Genomic DNA, 18,423 nt, shown 5'->3' with positions numbered 1-18,423 from the left:
GGAACCAGCATTGGAAGAACGTTGTAATGTTGCTCTTTGACACTGTAGACCCGAGAGCAAGTTGGAACTGGGCAGTGTTGCAACGCTACTTGTAGCATTGCAAGCTATGACTTTAACACGCAGTTGGCATGACGCAACGTTGCAACGCTGCGAGTATATTATAAATAAGAATGTGCGCTGCCAGGTCTAAGAAGAGAAAAAAGAGAGAGTTGACTTGATAGATTCTAGTCCGTACAAGAGCCAAAACAGAGCAATTCTTATTGTTTTTTGTTGAAGACTCGAGATTTTGATTGAGAGTTGATATGAAAGCATTTCTAGATTGATCGGGATATAAAGATTGATCATGATTGTGCAAGTGTTGTTGGAGAACGATCCGGTATTCGTGGCGAGAATCAAGAAGATCGTGATTGGGATTCGAACCTATTGAGGGGAGATCGTTCTTCTTTGTTAATTTATTTTTCATCATTATGATTGTATATTTACTGAATACTATTATCGGAATCATGTGTGGCTAAACTCTTTTATTCTAGGGTTTTGTGGATTTTAGTGATGTTACTTTGAATATTGAATTTACAATTGATTGACTTTGCAATGATTTCTAAATTGTTTGTGCTTAATGCTTTTGATTAACTAGTCACTAGTTGAATGAGCTTAAGTTAATTAGATGTCTCGAGAGAGAATTTAATTTGCTAGATCCAATAATTTACATTGTTATTCAAAATTGCACGAGAGTGAATTTAGAATAATAAGGAGTGCGATTAAAGGGTCTTAATGATGTAACTATTCAAGCATAGAAGAGATTCGAGTCGATGGGCAATTATTAGGATGGTTTGAGCTCGAGAGAGGATTTTCTGATTTTAGAATTTCTAGCCTCAATCTACCAATTTCAATCAATTGCATGTCATATTCATTGTATTCCCTATATGAAACAACACCCTAGAATTATTTTTCTCTGAATTGTTCTTGTGTTTGACTGAATTTTTGTTATCCGTGGTTATATATAAAAATCATCTTTTGATTGTCTGGATAAAATTGACGAAGAATTGTGATAGTTAAGTTAGGAAAAATTTTCTCACGCCGGTCCCTGAGGATGATACCTTATTTGGGATTTATTACTTCGATTGTGTGCACTTGCACAATACCACATTAAGAACTCCTTCTCAAGAATGAAGTCTTATACTCCCCCTAAAATCGAAAATCTCTTCTCAATAGCAAGGTCTTAGACTCCCTCTAACGCATAAATTATCTTCTAGCTCTTGCACCTTTCAATGAACAAGAACGCACTGCAGAATATAGCGAACAAAGATTGAAAAACTCAATGCTGCTTAGATTGGCCAACAAAACATTAAAATCTCAATCGATCAATAAAATCGGCAACCCTAAATGATCACCACTTTTCTCGTTTTAAAAATTGTGGCCGAGAAAGGAAACAAAGTCCCATTTTGAAAAAAATAAACTACACCTTAAGGAAGAAAAATATCTGAAAAATAAATCTACAAATTTTTCCAGATAAAGAAAGAAAAGAGATAACATCTTTTGTGACAACTGCTGAAACAACATTTGTGACAACTGCAAAACTATAAGCAGCCTTAGAAAAAATATAGAGCCAATTAACAAAGCTCTAACACTTTTAATTTTAATTTTCTTTTTTTTACAATAAAAATAGTTAAGACAACCCTTTTCGTTAGTAATTAAAGTAAAAATTGATGGAGAAATCAAGAATGCTAACAAACACAAATTTCAAGGTAAAATTGTTAAATTTAGTTAGACTCAAATGTAATAATCTAAATCAAATCTTAACCACTAAAATGTAAATTTTTCAAAAAAAATGAAAGATAGGATTTCACTGACCAATTGTCAACAAACAGAAAAAAGAAAAGAGAGAAGATTTTTTTTAGAAGAAGGAAAAAGAAGAAGAAAAAAGAAAAGTATTATATATATATATATATATATATATATATAAGGGAAAACGTTCAAATGAAGTCATCGCATACATTATGTTATTATAAGAAATGGAAACCTTGACACACGTCTTTGAAAATGTTGAACAAATTAGTTTACCTAACAAAAAGTTACTTAACATGACGGTCATAATATGACTATTTCTTAATAACAATGAAATACCCCTCTCTTAATTTTGTTCCAAATACAATTAATAGATCATTTTTCAATAATCATTTTTCAATAATATATACTTACTGTAGAGCACTCAACCATTTCTTTTTTAATATGCAAAACAATTAACAGACTATAGTGTATGGAAACAATTTCTGTAACAACTCTCAACTTAATTTCAATAAAGATATATATATATATATATATATATATTAATTTTTTGGGCTAAGTACATCAACTTATTTGTTAAACGCAATAAAAACAAATTAATAAAAGTACGACACATCTGACCAATGTGAAGGCAAGTTTTTTTTTTTTTTTTTTCTCATTTCTCTCTCAATGTATAATATTTTTTTTATTATAAACTATATTGGTTTAATTAGGTTAACATTCTACCCAAATACTTCAAAATTAACACACCACTTTGTTTAGTTGAACAAACTCATTAACCAAAAAAAAAAGGAAAAAAAAAATTAGCTGATCAACCTCCACCCACTCACCTTGCACTTTCACAAACACAATATTTAACCCCAAAAGAACATAAAACCTATCACCATACAAACACAAAGGAAAACAAAGCAAAAACCCTTCTCCTAAATTTTTCTCAATCTTCATTAATGGAAACAGTGATTTCCCGACAAGACGAGCGCGCCGGAGCAGAAATCGTATATGGACATGAAGAATGTTACCAACGATCGGTGGAGCTTCTAAAGGAACTCGGTTTTCCGAGTGGCGTATTGCCATTGCAAGAGTTGGAGGAGTGTGGAATGGTGAGGGAGACTGGATTCATTTGGATGAAGCAAAAGAAGCCCTACGAGCACTTTTTCGAGGCGACAAACTCGCGCGTCGCATACGCGACCGAGGTTACTGCATACGTTGAGAAGTTCAAGATGAAAAAGATGACGGGCGTGAAGAGTAGGCAGCTTCTTTTGTGGGTTCCTATTGGGGAAATGAGTATTGATGATTCCAATAGGAAGAAGATTTGTTTTAAAACTCCTGTGGGGATTGGAAAATCGTTTCCTTTAACTGCGTTTATGGTTGATGAAGAGAAGAAGAAGTATTTGGGGAAGGTTGAGGAATGAGTTTTTTTTTTTTTTTTTTTTTTGTTATAAATTGTTGGATTTAGATCTTCAATAATTTCTAATTTAAGCCTGTATTTGGAGTTAATTAGCTTTTAATTTCATTGCACAATGATTTAATGTTGGTGTTCAATTATGATTACCAATAAGTTGGATTCAATATTTTAATTTGAACCTTTTTATAGTGTTGTACCTTTGAAATACTAGTTTTTGGCTAATAAGGGTTGAGTTTACGTTTAATTTCATCATTTTAAAAGTTTCGATTTGGTTCCTACCATTTGATTAAATGTCACAAATTAGCCAAGTATATTATTTTTTATATACTTGAATCAACACTCTACATTTTATTTAGTACCACAAATGAAAGATCAACTTTATGAGATGATATAAAATGGGTCCTAGTTAATTATTGAGCTATATTCATGTTAATTAATTATGGATTCATTTGATTAGTCTTTGATTTTTTATGTTTTATTTTTGAAAATTAAGCTTAGAAACCATACTTATTTTTATTGGGTTCTTTATTTTATTTTCTTTTCTTTTGTTCTACTTTTTAAGAATGTTCTAAAAATGAATATAAGTCAAGTTTATTAAAAATAAAAATAAATAAATATTAAAAAGTTACTTTTATTTTTGAAATTTGGCATTGAAGTAGAGGAAAATAAGGAGAATTTGTAAGGAAAATAATTACCATTTATCTTAAAATTCTAAAACAAAAAATTTAAATGATTATCAAAACCCAAGTCTAAAAAGTTTAGCCAAACTCATTATCATGCAAATGCAAAGGTATCATTCAATATGCATGATAGCAACACTTGCAATTCATGAGATTTGACCAAGTTTATGAATTAAAATTGAAACTTTTAAAATCAATTGAAGCTATTCTATAAATCCCAAATTGAAACTTTTAATCTACAAAAGACTAAATCGGCCAAATTTTAATATTAAAAAAGTATATTTTATTTCCGTTCAATATGTGTTAATTACACATATAAAGATAGTTTTATGCTCTATTTCTCTTATATATATATATATTGTGATTTAATATATAGTGAGAGGTTTAATAGCATATAAGTGATGTGCTCCGGTAAATAGAGAGGCATGATCAATATTTATTTCAAAGCTTCTAATAACAACTTCGGATAAGAGGTTCGATTATCTATTTGTACATATCTATGCATTTTTGAGCATTTAAGAAATTCTAAAAATAGACAAAAACTCCTTCAAGTGCTATGAGATGAAGTATTTATTATTTTTAATCTTCGATTTTGTAGTCGAGTGTTTAAATATTTATAAAATATAGGGTAATTATAATGGATAACTTTCAAGGTTAATAATTAAGTGTATAACAACATTTTAAAATAATTTCAAGTATAGTAAAATCTATTAGTGATGTACTCTATCGTTGATAGACTTTTAATAACGATATAGTTTATCACTAATTGACTCTAAGAGTTTGATCTAAGTTATGTTATATCAACAAATTCTTTTATATTGGGTTATATCTACTAATATTTTCGATCTCATTGTCATATTTGCAAGTTACCCTAAAATTATATGGTTAGAGTAATTTGTTGGTTGAGCTTTATCTAGAATGTCCTTATTGTACTATTTTTTTTTCCCTTTTTTTTTTTCACATTTACGGCTTAAAATGGAATGGAACTAAAAAGTTGTTAATATTGATCACTCACTTTCTTAAGCACGTGGGACATAGATGAGACTTTTCTTTAATTATTCTCGTGCATAAATTCTTAGTACTTCTAATTAGTTTTTAACTTTGATGTACTTGTCACTAAATAAAGAGTGAACTTGAACAAATTTAGGCTTAATTGGGTCGAACTCAACTGGTATACGGATGTGTTGGTAATTAAGAAATTTGTGATTTGAATTTTCGTATCTTTTATTGTACTGAAAAAATTTAGATGGAGGAATGGTGACTTGATCACATCTTGACAGATGATGAATTTCCGAGAATTGGTGGCAATTGTGATAAAGAGACAAAATTATTTCATTCTTGTATGAATCAAGATGTTATGTCTAGATTTTTAGAATTTCATTTGGTTTTTTGTCTACTTTAGTGAATATTAACATGCGATAGGTTAAGAATCACCTATTCTTTAATTATCCATGCACATGTCAGTTTCTATTGTGATGATTTAAGTAAGTTAGGTTCGATTCTATCAATGAAGATGGCTAATCGGTCACTAAGATTGAGTAAATTAGATTTTAGTAGAGGACATTGATCACTACTCGCACAATTTCAGTAAAAATGATAATTTAAAGAAGATTAGTTAGATAAATGGAATGTGCTAAAATTATATATAGCTCTTCCTTTGAAATACATTTGATTCATTTTTTATTTTTCTTCCCTTTTTTTTCCTTTTTAGCTTAATTTCTTGGTTTTTGGTCTTGCTTGCATTTTTTTAAAAAATTAAAATTAAAATTAAAGTATTTATTTTCGATCTTCATAACTAAAATGATGTTTTAATAAAAAATAGTAAAAGAAATGAAAATTGCATTCTAAACGTGCTATGAGAGACCAGACAATAGTACTTTAGTAGCGTGGTCCACTTGAAAACTTAGCTCTCGAAAACTGTGTCCCCAATTATTAAGTAACTTCTTACACGAAAACATATGCTTTTTTTTTTATTCGCTAAAATATCATTTTCGTTTCTATAATACGAAGTTTATTCAATTTTCATTCATATATTTTTAAATATTTAATTTGAGTCAATATATTTTTAATAAATCTTAAATTTAGTTCATATCATTAGTTTGTTATTGATTTTTTCCTTACCTTTTATTTTTTTTAGTTTTTTCAATATAATTTTAGAAAATATATCTACATATTGTGTCTTTGGATGAAAATTATTATGATTTTTTAAATCAATTTCAATAAATATTAATTTCAAGAGATTAAATTTAAGATTTATTAAAAGTACAAATACTAAAATTGGACATTTAGAAATATAAAGATTAAATTTGAACAAATTTCAAAATATATAAGGATCAAAATAGTATTTTAATCCTTTTTTATTTATTATGTTTAAAATACTTTTAGTTTAGCTTCAATTTATGGTTGTGTGATATTATTTTTAATTATATATATATTGTAAAGAGATTAAATTGCAATAAAGAGAACAGAAGTTCATTCTTCTAAGCCACCTATAACAATAAAGAAAAAACTACCTCATATCTCACAACAAGATTAATCAACTAAGAAATGCAAGTTTCAAAATCAATTTTAAGTTTAGTTTTAATTTGGTTCATAGACTTATATATTTTATACTTTTATCTTTAAGTTTTTCACGAATGTCCACTTTCTTGTGTTAATTTTCTACTAATTAATTTAAAACTATTAAATTAACTATAATTAATTTTCATAATTTTTTCGTCACTATTCAAAGTAATTTTTAAAAAAAAATAAACTTCTTAATTATTTTAAATTAATTAAATCAAAATTCACAGCCAAGACTTAAAATGAGCATTGGTTACACAATGATAAAAGTGTCAAACTGATAAATCTAAATTTAAACTAAACTGTGAAGATACGGTAAAAATGTAATATTTTGAAAAAAATACATAAATTGTAGGGACTAAAAAGTATTTTCACACAAAATGAGAAAAAAAGCAAAAAACTCCCACCAATATCAACAACGGTAACACCTCTGACCGGAACTTCGCCACCGCACCGGCGGGACCCTCCGATCAATCTCTTTCAAAATCAAGATCATGGCGTGTTCAGGACCCATAATAATCACAGCCATTCCTCATCCATCTCCAAATTCCGATTCCTTCTCATTTCCCACCAATGGCGAGAGCCTTCTTGGGCTCCACGCATTCCTCTTCCCCACTAATCGCTTTACGCTTCTCTTCCTTTACCCCATCATTCATAACCAATCAACGACGCCGCTCCCTTCGTCCCACCCCCGCCACCGTCCTCGCTATGGCGGAGCTTCCGTCGGAGAAGCGCATTCAGCCCCACCCTTCGCTGGAGGTCCTCGGCGGAGGCTGCGATCGTTTCCTCCCAGCTTTTAAGGACTTGGATCTTCCCTATAAGCCTTTCCCTGTAATTGGGTCGAATCGCCATTTAGAGACAATTTTTGCTTCCTTCTTTAGGACTTGCCCCAATGTCAAGCTCCGCCGGGAGTGTCTCCGTGCAGCGGATAACGGTACCGTTGCTCTCGACTGGGTCGCCGGTGACGATCTCCGTTTGCCTCTTGATTCTCCTGTTCTTATTCTTCTGGTTTGTGCTTACTGATTCTTGGTTTCCTGAATTATTTATGAATTAGATAGGATGCCAAAGATATTCCAATTCCAAATGATATGAATCTTAGTGAATTGGAATTACGAACTCTATAGAAATTCCAATTCACGATTCTATTTCACATAGATTGAAAGAACGTGATGTATTTCATTCGAACGATGATGGCATACCAACAAATACATGGATAGTTGCCCAATTCGTTAATCCATTTAATCCTAATCTCTGTAGCCTTGGCTCTTTATTAAATTTTGAACTTGAGCTTGTAGTTTTATCCTTGAACGGGGTTGAGTTTTTGAAGCTTTAGTGTGGTTGGTCTTGTGAGGTTTAATCGTCTTAAGATGGGTGTTTGTGAATAGATCATCTTGTAGTTAGCATATTGGAGTTCGTTCTTGTAGTTTGTTTGCCCAAGTAAATTCTTTCATTTTTCTCAACAAAAGCTTGAGTTCGTACCAAAAGAACTATTTTATGGTTGGTTAAATGCATCGTTATTATATAGAGAATTTGGGAGTGTGGAGGTTAGGGATGGTTTATGGAAAACCAGTGTAAGTAGTGGATTGTGGGAGAGAGATATTTCTCTTGGAAGGATATTAATACTGTAATTTTATCTTTGATCTTGCAATATAAATTTACTGTTGTTTTCTTGTAATTGGGATCATAACATTCCCTTGATTCATATCAAAAGATTTCACATTGGTATCTTGAACTTCTGCAGCCTGGTTTAACAGGAGGGAGTCAAGATTCATATGTAAGACACATGTTGGTTAGAGCCAGAGATCGTGGGTGGAGGGTTGTGGTTTTCAACAGCCGCGGATGTGGGAATAGCCCTGTTACCACTCCCCAGGTATTCATTTTTTGTTCTTCTTTATGTTGGATTGGTGTATCTTATTGCTTTTTACATAAGATGTTTTTTCTTCCTTTTAGATATTCAAGAGTCGCTATTCTTGTTTATGATTCATTTTACAACACTGATATATGCAGTTCTATTCGGCTTCATTTTTAGGAGATATGCGTGAAGTAGTTGCGCTTGTTACTCAAAGATATCCCAAGGCTAATGTATATGCTGTTGGCTGGTCTCTTGGTGGTAACATTCTTGTTAATTATTTGGGACAGGTAAAAGTAAAATGATACATATTAGTCTCCATCGTTCTCTATACTCTACTTATTGGTTGCCATTTTGTTTAAACCTCCTAAAGTCTTATGGAATGAAGGAAATCGGAGTCTTGAATTTGTGAGGAAAAGCCATTTAGAATCATGTTTGTCATGATGACACAATTAAACAAAAAATAACTTTGTGGGCTTATGTTTGAAGTGGACAATATTTTATCATTTTAGAGGATCCGTTGTAACAATGGAAGAAGTTGGGCATATGTGAAATTGTGCCTAACTTCACCCATTTGTTTTCAATTTTGAAACATAAAACATATCAACTATGATATTAGTGTTGCTGCATTTCAAGATTTGTTTGTAATAATACCACTTGAAACAAATAAGCCTATTCTTTTGAAGATTACATTGCTGAATAACATATTTGGCGATAACGCAAAGTCGAATGCCTAAGAGTTCGGTGATCTGGGGACTCTCTTGTTTCTTTTAAACAAATGGGTTATGGAAATTTAAACTTCTGACCTCAAGAGAGTTAATACATGCTAATTATTGTTAAACTATGCTCACATGAGTTCTTATTAACACTGCCAGGGACAAGAACAAACTCTCTCTGTACAATGTTTAAGTTGCTTTTCCATATCATACTTATTCCAATTTCCATCTCTACGTTTTAAAAATCACTCCTACATCTTCATTGCAGGATTCCCTGTCCTGTCCATTGTCTGGTGCTGTGTCTTTGTGTAATCCATTCGATTTAATAGTTGCAGATGAGGACTTTCGCAAGGGCTTCAACAATGTTTATGACAAGGCCCTCGCTCGAGCTTTACATAAAATTTTCAACAAGTAATTCTCTTATCTAAATACGTTTTGTTTTGTTAGCTGTGCCATAATCTGAAAATGAAAAATTTGTATAGCCTTAGATTGTATCACCTTACTAGATTCTCCTGAGATTTCAGGCATGCTGATCTCTTCAATGATATGCCTGGTGAATTCAATATTCGCTTGGCTGCCAATGCTAAAACTGTTAGAGACTATGATAATGCCTTAACTCGCGGTATTCATTCTCTTCATTTTCGTAGTTTCGTTTGAAGGACATTGTCGATATGCACCATTTCTTCTGTTTAGAGCTTTTCTTTTTATTTCACTTTTTCCTTTTCCTTGAACAATTTTCAGTTTCATTTGGTTTCAACTCCGTGGATGAATACTACTCAAAGTCTAGCAGTTCAAAATTCATAAAAGACGTCAAAATTCCATTGCTTTGTATCCAGGTACCATTGTTTTCTTTTTTCTAATGTTGTCTTGTCTCATTGTTCTCCTAGAACTCAAGATTGCGGTTAAAAATCTCTAAGTTATTATCTATAAGGAAATAATACTTGTAAATACTATTTTGCAAACAGTTTCCAAACAACTCTTAAACTATCTTTTCCATTATATTGTTGTTCTTGTTAATGAGGAAGAGGATGATTTCTTCAAATACACAGTTTAACTTGCAGAATGTCTTGGAAAATTGTAGCTAGCTAGGAACATTGTTCTCCCACAGATTTGGGGCATTCCGTAGAATATTTTTCTTTTAATGTTGAGCAAGATCTGTAGCTAAAAGGTGGCATTTAATTTGCTTTTCAGGCAGCAAATGATCCAATTGCTCCAGACAGAGGAATTCCCCGCGAAGATATAAAGGTTCACTCTTGCTTATCTTTAAGTTCTTCAAGTATCTGTTAAAAATCTATTGAAAAGTTTAGTGCCATTTCATAAGATTTGATTTTTGGTATTTGAAAATTAGGCTTATAAAGACTACTTCCATCCATTGGTGCCATTATTTTGTTTTGTACTTTTTAGGAATGTTTCAAAACCTAAGCCAAATTTTGAAAGCTAAGGTATGGTTGATACCCCTTTTCGGTTTTTGGTTTTTGAAAATTAAACTTATAAACACTACTTCGATCTATTGGTTTCTTTGTTTTGTTATCTACTTCTTGGGATTGTGTCATAACCTTAGCCAAGTTTTGGAAGTGTTTCAAAACCTAAGCTAAGTTTTCAAAGCTAAGACTCATTATATAACCATTTGGTTTTTGGCTTTTGAAAATTAAGCTTATAAACACTGTCCATGTATAAGTTTCTTTGCTTTGTCATTCACTTTCTTAAAATGTTTTGAAAAACCAAACCAAGTTTTGAAAACTAAAAAAATAATTTATGCTCTGTTTGACAGTCATTTTGTTTTTAAGGTTTTATTGTTTGGTTTCACACAATTTCTTACAATAACTTTTATCTTTCCTAAAAAAACCATTTTAATTCTTAGCCAAATTTTAAAAACAAAAACAAGTTTTGAAAATCCTTTTCTTTCTTTGTTTTTCAAAAACTTTGCTCTAATTTTGAAAACAGTGTTAAAAAGTGAATGGAATGACATAAAAATCTAAATGTGGAATAAGTTTTTATAAGCTTAATTTTAAAAAACCAAAGGTCAAACTATTATCAAGTAAGTGTAGTTTTTAAAGAAAGATAAAAACCATAGTTAGGAAATTGAGAGGAGACAAAGCATAAATTTCAAAAACCTAAAACAAATAACAAATTGAGGCCTAAAAGAGTAGTTTTTATCTTTTAAATATTGTCAAGAATTCAAATATTTACACAAGAAGGAAAGATAAAAATATAAACAAGTTTCTAGAGAACAAACACAATTTTTAAGAATCTAGAAATAAAATGCTAAATAGTCATCGAACAAGACCTTAAATATAGTCTATCATCTAAGTTTCCAGAGTTTGTGAAAGTTTAACCTATTATCAAAGTAGGAGATTCTATATTCGCATCTGCATCCTTCTTGTGATTAGTACACATATTTTTCAAATGTGACTGTTGTTGCAGGAAAATCCGAACTGTTTGTTAATAGTAACACCGAAAGGTGGGCATCTAGGGTGGGTTGCAGGCCCCGGCGCTCCCCTCGGTTTTCCTTGGACCGATCCTTTCGTGATTGATTTCCTCGTGTATCTGGAAAACCACACAGCGAAAGCCTCTGCATCTTCTATAGGTTTAACACCTGCAGAGGTAATGACGTAGCGATTGATAGTGACATCTATGAGCACAGGTAGAAACATTGAAAATAGTGGTTAGCCATCCTCAGTAGTTGATTTGTGAGATGATTAAACATAATGCCATGTATAGATTAGTTAAAAGTATAAAATGTAGGTTGAGTATTCTTTGTTTTCCTTTCAAAAGGAGACAGAGAAATGGCATTCTTTATTTGTGCATTTCTCCAGCCACCCTTTTAGCTAGTGTTTATCTTGGTAATATGTTTTGTAATGTTCAGAGATCTTTATTTTTTTTATTGTCTTTGCTTGGCTTCCATACAAGATGTGAATGTGTTTTTTTTTCCATGAATGTTTTAATCTTGGTTGACTGATTGAAAATTATGAACTAGATGTAATACTGTTTCTTTATATTTGGTTAGAAAGAAATAATGATTGGGGATGCTTCTTGATTTTTCTCATGTCTCTTTCTTTCCACAAGTCACAAGCTATGATTAGGACTTGGGACAAATTGCATAAACAGAACTTTCACCAAAATAATGTGAAAGTGTAATTCATTTTCTGCAATTAATTTTGTATACGTAGTGGGTATTTATAGAAGATAACCCATAAGTTACCGAGAGATTACAAAGGCTTAACAAATAACAAAATAAATCTTAATAACAAAACAAATTTTAACAAAATAACAGACTATATTAGTTAATATCCTCCCGCAAATTGATGATAGATCATCCACAAGCCATCAGTTTGGACCTCAACAAATAGAAACGACCTGTTGTAAGAGCCTTCGTTAATATGTCAACAAGCTTATGAAGTGAAAATCGACTTCAATATACTTCGTACGACTGTGGTACAAAGTATTGCAGGCTAACTGAGTTGTTGATTTATTGTCACACCAGATTGTTGGAGGAGAAGATCCAAATATATGAAGATCACACAATATTTGACGAATCCAAAATAAATCTGGAGCAGTGGTGGCTAATGCCCTATATTCAACTTCAGTAGAACTCCTAAAGACAATAGTTTGCTTCTTTGCTGCCCAAGGATTATTGCCCAAAAATATAATAAAACCAGTAGTAGATCTTCTGTCTAAAACATTACTAGCCCAATCATAATCAGAAGAAGCATTTAGACTAAATAGTTCAGATGACTTTTGAAACAAAATTTCTTTCCCAATTGAACCATGGATGTAACACAATACTCTCTTAGCAACAATCAAATGACAAATAGCAGGATAATGCATAAACTGAGAAAGTTTACTAACATAAAATGCAATATCCGGCCTTGTCAAGGTAAGATATTGTAAAGTTCAAATAATAGCACGATATGCTTTTGCATCTTCTAAAGAACAAGGAGTATCACCAACATCACTGAGGGAGTTTAGTGCAATAGGTGTGTTACAAGGTTTGCATCCATCCATTCCAAAATGGTACAACACACCTCTTGCATATTTAGTTTGAGTAACCAAGATTCCAATTGTTGACTAAGAAATCTCAAGGCCCAAGAAATATTTTAATTCTCCTAAATCAGTCATATCAATTTTCTCCTCTAGTTTGGAGATTAAAAAAGTAACATATTGTCATCAGTCTCGGTCACAATGATATCGTCAATATAAAAGTAGATAAGTGACAGAAGATCCTATCTTTCTCACAAACAAAGAGGAATAAGCTGTGGAAGCTACAAAATCTAAGGTCAGTAAGTGTGATGTAAAACATTCAAACCATCATATTGAGATTTATGAAGCTTATAGACTAGATTTGGAGAATCATGATTAACAAAACCTTGAGGTTGCTACATATAAACTTCTCCACACAACTCTCCATGGAGAAATGCATTTTTAACATCTAGTTGACATAAACTCCAATTAAATTGTGCTACTAAAGAAAGAATTATACGTACGGTGGGTTTCTTCACAATAGGACTAAAGGTATTGTCAAAATCAATGCCTTCTTTTTGGTGATACCCTTTAGCCACTAGGCGGGCTTTATATCGAGCAATACTTCCACCAGGGTGTCGTTTAATACGAAACACCCATTTGCAACCAATGACACTTTCTCCACTAGGAAGAGTAGTAAGTTCCCACGTTCTTTGATTCTGTAAGGCATCATACTCTTCCTTCATCGCACATTGCTAAACTAAGTGCTTAGATGCGTGAGTATAAGATGAGGGTTCGGTATCTTGAGATAATGCAGTAGCAGCAGAAAATACTTTCTTATTTGATATGCCAGACTTACTTCTGGTTTCTATTGAGTGATTATTTTGAGTGATGGAAGGACCAACAACGTGATTGTGTAATAAATTATCACTCATAGCATTTGGTTGCACAGTAATATCATTCTCATCAACATTAGCAGTACTTACATCAGTAGGTGATTGAACATTTGTAGCATTATGAGCATTAGAACTAGTTACACTACTAGAGCTCTCATTGACAAGTTTGGTAAAGTGAGAGAAGTTTGGGTTGAAGTTGGGGAGAAAATGGAAAAAGTTTGAGTTGAAGAATTAGAAGGCAAGGATGAAGAAGGGGTTTGTACAGAAAAAAGGAAAGTGTTTCATAAAAAATAACATGGCGGGATATGAAAAACTTGTTGGCACTCATGTTATAGCATAAATACCCCTTATATTCTAAAGGATAGTCAAGGAACACACATTAGAGGATTTAGGTTGAAGTTTGTAGAAATTATAAGGTTAAGTAGAGGATAACAAGCGCAACCGAAGATTTTGAAGTGTTTATAGTCAGGGGCACGTTTGAAGAGAATCAAATGGAGACTTATTTTGTAAGGAACGATAAGGCAGACGATTTATAAGAAAGACAGTCGTGGCAAAAGCATAGGACAAAAAACGAGTAGGTAAAGATGTATGGATCATAAGACAAATGGCAATTTAAAAAATTTGTCGATGTTTGTGTTCGGCGACTCCATTTTGTTCAGGAGTATAGGCATACAATTTTTTATGTTATATACCATGAGTATGAGGAAAATAAGAAAGATTATGATTGACAAATTCACCATCATCAGTTATAAGAACTTGAATTCAATAAGATCATTTGTTTTCAATAAGAGGTTTGAATCGTTTGAAAATAGTAGGAACATCAGATTTATAAGCAATGGGAAATATCCAAGTATATTTAGACATATCATCAACAAAAGAAACGTAGTTTTTATAGCCATTGACAGAAACTTCAGGGGCATGGCCACTGTGCAAAATTTATAAAGGATAGAAAGACAATGTTTATGAACGAGGAAAGGGAAGTTTAGGCATCTTTCCATACAAAAAAAAATTCAGAGACACAATTCTCTTACAAGATGGAAGTTGTAAAGATCTAAGAACAAAATTAAGAATTTGAAGATGAGGATGACCTAAACGGTTGTGCCATAGAATAGAAGAGGATTTAACTCCAATATGAGCAGCCAATGAGCCTTCAGAAGATGATTTCAAAGGTTTGGTGGTTGTAAATGAATAAAACCATTTACACTAGATCCTTAATGTAAAATATGGCCAGTAGTTTTGTCCTGAATGGTACATTTATCAGCATCAAAGATGATAAGGCAGTTATTATCAACACATAATTGATGTACAGATAAGAGATTGGTTGAAATTTGAGATACATATAGAATATTAGTTAAAGAAAAGGATGAAGTAGAGTTATAAGGAAGCTTACCACAACCTGTATGAGAGATAGGGAGTGACTACCCATTGCTCACAAATATATTTTGTTCACCATTATACTCCCTACAAATAGAGAGATTTTCAAAGTCTGTTGTGATGTGTACATTACAAGAGGAAACAATATACTGATTATTTTGCATAGCAACCATAGCTCCCAACTTAGGATGATTGTAGCAGTCAAGAGCAAAGTGTCCTGGTCTGGAATAGACTTGACAAATAGTTATGCCTTCAGGGAAGAAATTTCTATTTTGAGGTCGTGTGTTCTCATAGAGGTTTGAAATGTGTTGTATTCAGATGGAAAACCAATCAATAGATTTATATCATTAACAGTTGAAACATTAGAAATCTTATGTTTCAGTTCTTTGATCCTTTTGAAACAAGAATCAATTGATTCATCCACTTTCTTAAAAATCGATTGCAAATCAGTCTTGAGATTAGCAATGTTTGTTCGAGAGCTAGAGGAATAATGTTTTACAAGAACTTCCCATGCCTCTTTCGAAGAAGTGCACCCTACGACGTTTGTCAATGCTTCAACAGATAAAGTTGCATTGATTAAGGACATCAATGCCTGATCCTTTGCTAGCCAATCTTCATATAGTGGATTTGATTTAATCATAGTAGTTGAGGTTGACGAAGACTGATATGAGGATGGACTTAAACTTGTACAAGTGTTAAAATTAGACGGACTTAAACTTGTACAAGTGTCAAAATTAGACTCTCAAACTTATAGTTGTGGAAATTGAACATTAAAATGATAAAAATTAAACCTTCAACTTATACGATTGTTAAAATTTCTACAATTATGTAAGTTTGAGGGTCTAATTTTCATATTTGTATAAGTTTGAGAGCTCAATTTTTATAATTGAAAGTTTGAGGGTATAGTTGCAACTATTACCATATTTAGAGATAGTTTTTGTAATTTATCCAAATATTTATAAGTGTCAATATTTACACTGCATCATCTTGCATGAGTGACAAGGTTACATTCATACATAGGGACCGACTCGTGGGTTTAATCCTCAACCATAATCACAAACAACATAGGGACCATAATGTTTTATGTTGAATGGACCATAATGTCTTAGACACATCTTTGTATGAAGAAAGAGAATAGACACTAGATGGAGTTTTAATATTTTCCTTATATCTTAAAAATATTGATGACATATAAAAACCATTATTTACTTGGCGATGAGTTTGAGGAGGAACACAAAGGTTTGAGGTGGAAGTGCAAATACAGGAATTTGAGGTCGAGGAAAATGTTGAACCTGCTGGTCGGCTGTGACCACCGGAATGGTTGTAATAGGTGTTGAAGGTGTTACCATTGGAGGAGATAGTGACCTAGAAGAAGCCATGGAAAAAAATGAGCTACGACTCTGATACCATCATAAGATGTAGATAATATTCTATCGCAATCAATATATTAAATATTTCTCAACACATAAATGAAAGATAAAAGTCAGGATAGAGAGAGGAAGAGGGAAATAACCAAAATATGGAAGAAAATATATTTTATCGTTAATAAAATACCATATATAAATTTACTACACAAGGTTTACAAAGTGTTTCTAAAGGGTCATTGAATTAATTTGTCAATATTTAACTCTTAAGTTATTTCAAGAAATAGTATTGAAGATTTTTCCCCCATTAAAATGGACATAAATTGACATGATAGATATGTTGGAGTTGAGAAATTTTCACCTTCTTGTTTTATTATTCCCTTTTCTATATTTTATAAAATTGACTTATAGAGTTAGACATTACTTGACGTTTTTACATTGTCTTTAACCTACCCATACAAAACTCTATTGATAATTAATCATAATTTAGCAGTAATTGATATATATTTAATTTGTTAAGACGGGAAGATTCTAATTTTCATATCCATTTATACTTAAAAAACATGATCACTAATTTTGACTAAACATAAAGTATGAATCTCCCTCAAATTCAAAATATATTATTTAAAAAAAAATTGTTAATAATTTTCATATTCTCTATCAAAAAGTAAAATTTAAAATTTATTCAAATTAGGTAAATAATAATGCAACCATTTGTCCAAATTTTAGGTTCAACTAAATAAGTCAACATGTAAGCAATTACAAGAAAGGTTTAAAACTCAACTCCCACATTTATTGTATTAAAAACGATGAATTTGATTAAGTATAATTATGTTCGTTTAAAAAAAAGAAAAAATTTAATAGATAAGTGTGGGTATGAAATTTGAATTTACAATCTCAAAATGGTAATATTTACAATTATGCTATACTCATCTTGACTATATATAAAATAAAAGTTAATACGTTGATGACCAAAATGTGTGTGAACAAGAACTAATTAACAATATTAAGGGTCAAGTGCAAGCATATACTGTCGGCAAGTAGCAATATGAAAGTATTCCAAATATTGTTTTCCCACAAGACTATTTATGCAACTTTATTTTTAAGAAAGAGCATTTCGATCCAAGTGGTAACCAATAAAGTGAATAGTTTTGAGGTTGTTTTTAGATAATAAAGATAAATAATAATAGAATGTAATGAATTCAAGGCAAGTTTCAACTCACAAATAAACTGTTTTAAGTTATGCGGTCGCATCATCTCACATTAACTAAATATGAATAGAGAACTACTCCAAGTACCCTTAGAAATCTAAGTAACAAGTTATATATTTCTATAGCTAATTAGATATTAGATAGTTTCATGCAATCTCATGGTTCTACACTGTGTCTTATATTTAAAGGTCACTTGATGAACTATGTTTAGGCTCTTACTCCTGTATTTTTTTCTGAGATCTATTTATATTTTAACTTTTTCATTATTAAGACCCAACTAGCATGCTAATTTAAATGATCAGTTCAAATTAACAAGATAACATTAGTTTTAACAAAAGAAATAAAAAGTGAGCAATGCGGTTGCATTGGTTTAAGCCATGTTATCTTTTAAGGTAATCACAATATTGAATCCCTTAGAAAACTTAGCTCATATTTGGATAAAAATGAGTAGACTTCAATAAATCCAATACCATGGATTAAAATGTAACAAAAAATGAAATTACAAGAAGAACAAAAGAAAAACAACAAAATACCAAAAGAAGAAATCCCAATAATAGTAAATAGTGGTTTTGAATCATGATAACAAATTAAGGTGTACTCTACGATGGATTCGATTCTTTC

The 18,423-nt window shown here is 31.5% G+C and overlaps 2 protein-coding genes across 2 annotated transcripts; both read left to right on the top strand.

The window, feature by feature from the left end:
- The first annotated feature begins 2,684 nt into the window (after window positions 1-2,684).
- LOC120068351 lies at window positions 2,685-3,434 on the top strand. The gene has a single exon (XM_039020088.1). It carries the CDS (start codon window positions 2,733-2,735, stop codon window positions 3,195-3,197), a length of 465 nt encoding a protein of 154 aa, XP_038876016.1. The 5' UTR covers window positions 2,685-2,732; the 3' UTR covers window positions 3,198-3,434.
- Window positions 3,435-6,933: 3,499 nt separating this feature from the next.
- On the top strand, window positions 6,934-11,908 carry LOC120068325 (embryogenesis-associated protein EMB8). The gene is made up of 8 exons (XM_039020053.1): window positions 6,934-7,440; window positions 8,174-8,302; window positions 8,440-8,571; window positions 9,266-9,408; window positions 9,522-9,619; window positions 9,739-9,833; window positions 10,189-10,242; window positions 11,422-11,908. The coding sequence occupies exons 1-8, from the start codon at window positions 7,006-7,008 to the stop codon at window positions 11,611-11,613; spliced, it is 1,278 nt and encodes a 425-aa protein (XP_038875981.1). The 5' UTR covers window positions 6,934-7,005; the 3' UTR covers window positions 11,614-11,908.
- The last annotated feature ends 6,515 nt before the right edge of the window (window positions 11,909-18,423 follow it).

Source organism: Benincasa hispida, chromosome 12 (assembly GCF_009727055.1).
Source record: "Benincasa hispida cultivar B227 chromosome 12, ASM972705v1, whole genome shotgun sequence".
Classification (NCBI taxonomy): Eukaryota; Viridiplantae; Streptophyta; class Magnoliopsida; order Cucurbitales; family Cucurbitaceae; genus Benincasa; species Benincasa hispida.
The sequence above is the reverse complement of the archived record's forward strand: the minus strand, read 5'-3'. Positions and strand labels throughout refer to the sequence as shown.

Excerpts from the sequence above, each read along its gene's own strand:
- LOC120068351 (XM_039020088.1), top strand. The coding sequence starts at position 2,733 with ATGGAAACAGTGATTTCCCGACAAGACGAGCGCGCCGGAGCAGAAATC.
- LOC120068325 (XM_039020053.1), top strand. The coding sequence starts at position 7,006 with ATGGCGAGAGCCTTCTTGGGCTCCACGCATTCCTCTTCCCCACTAATC. Across the intron at positions 8,303-8,439 it reads GCCCTGTTACCACTCCCCAG|TTCTATTCGGCTTCATTTTT; the intron begins GTATTCATTTTT and ends TGATATATGCAG. Across the intron at positions 9,620-9,738 it reads TGATAATGCCTTAACTCGCG|TTTCATTTGGTTTCAACTCC; the intron begins GTATTCATTCTC and ends AACAATTTTCAG.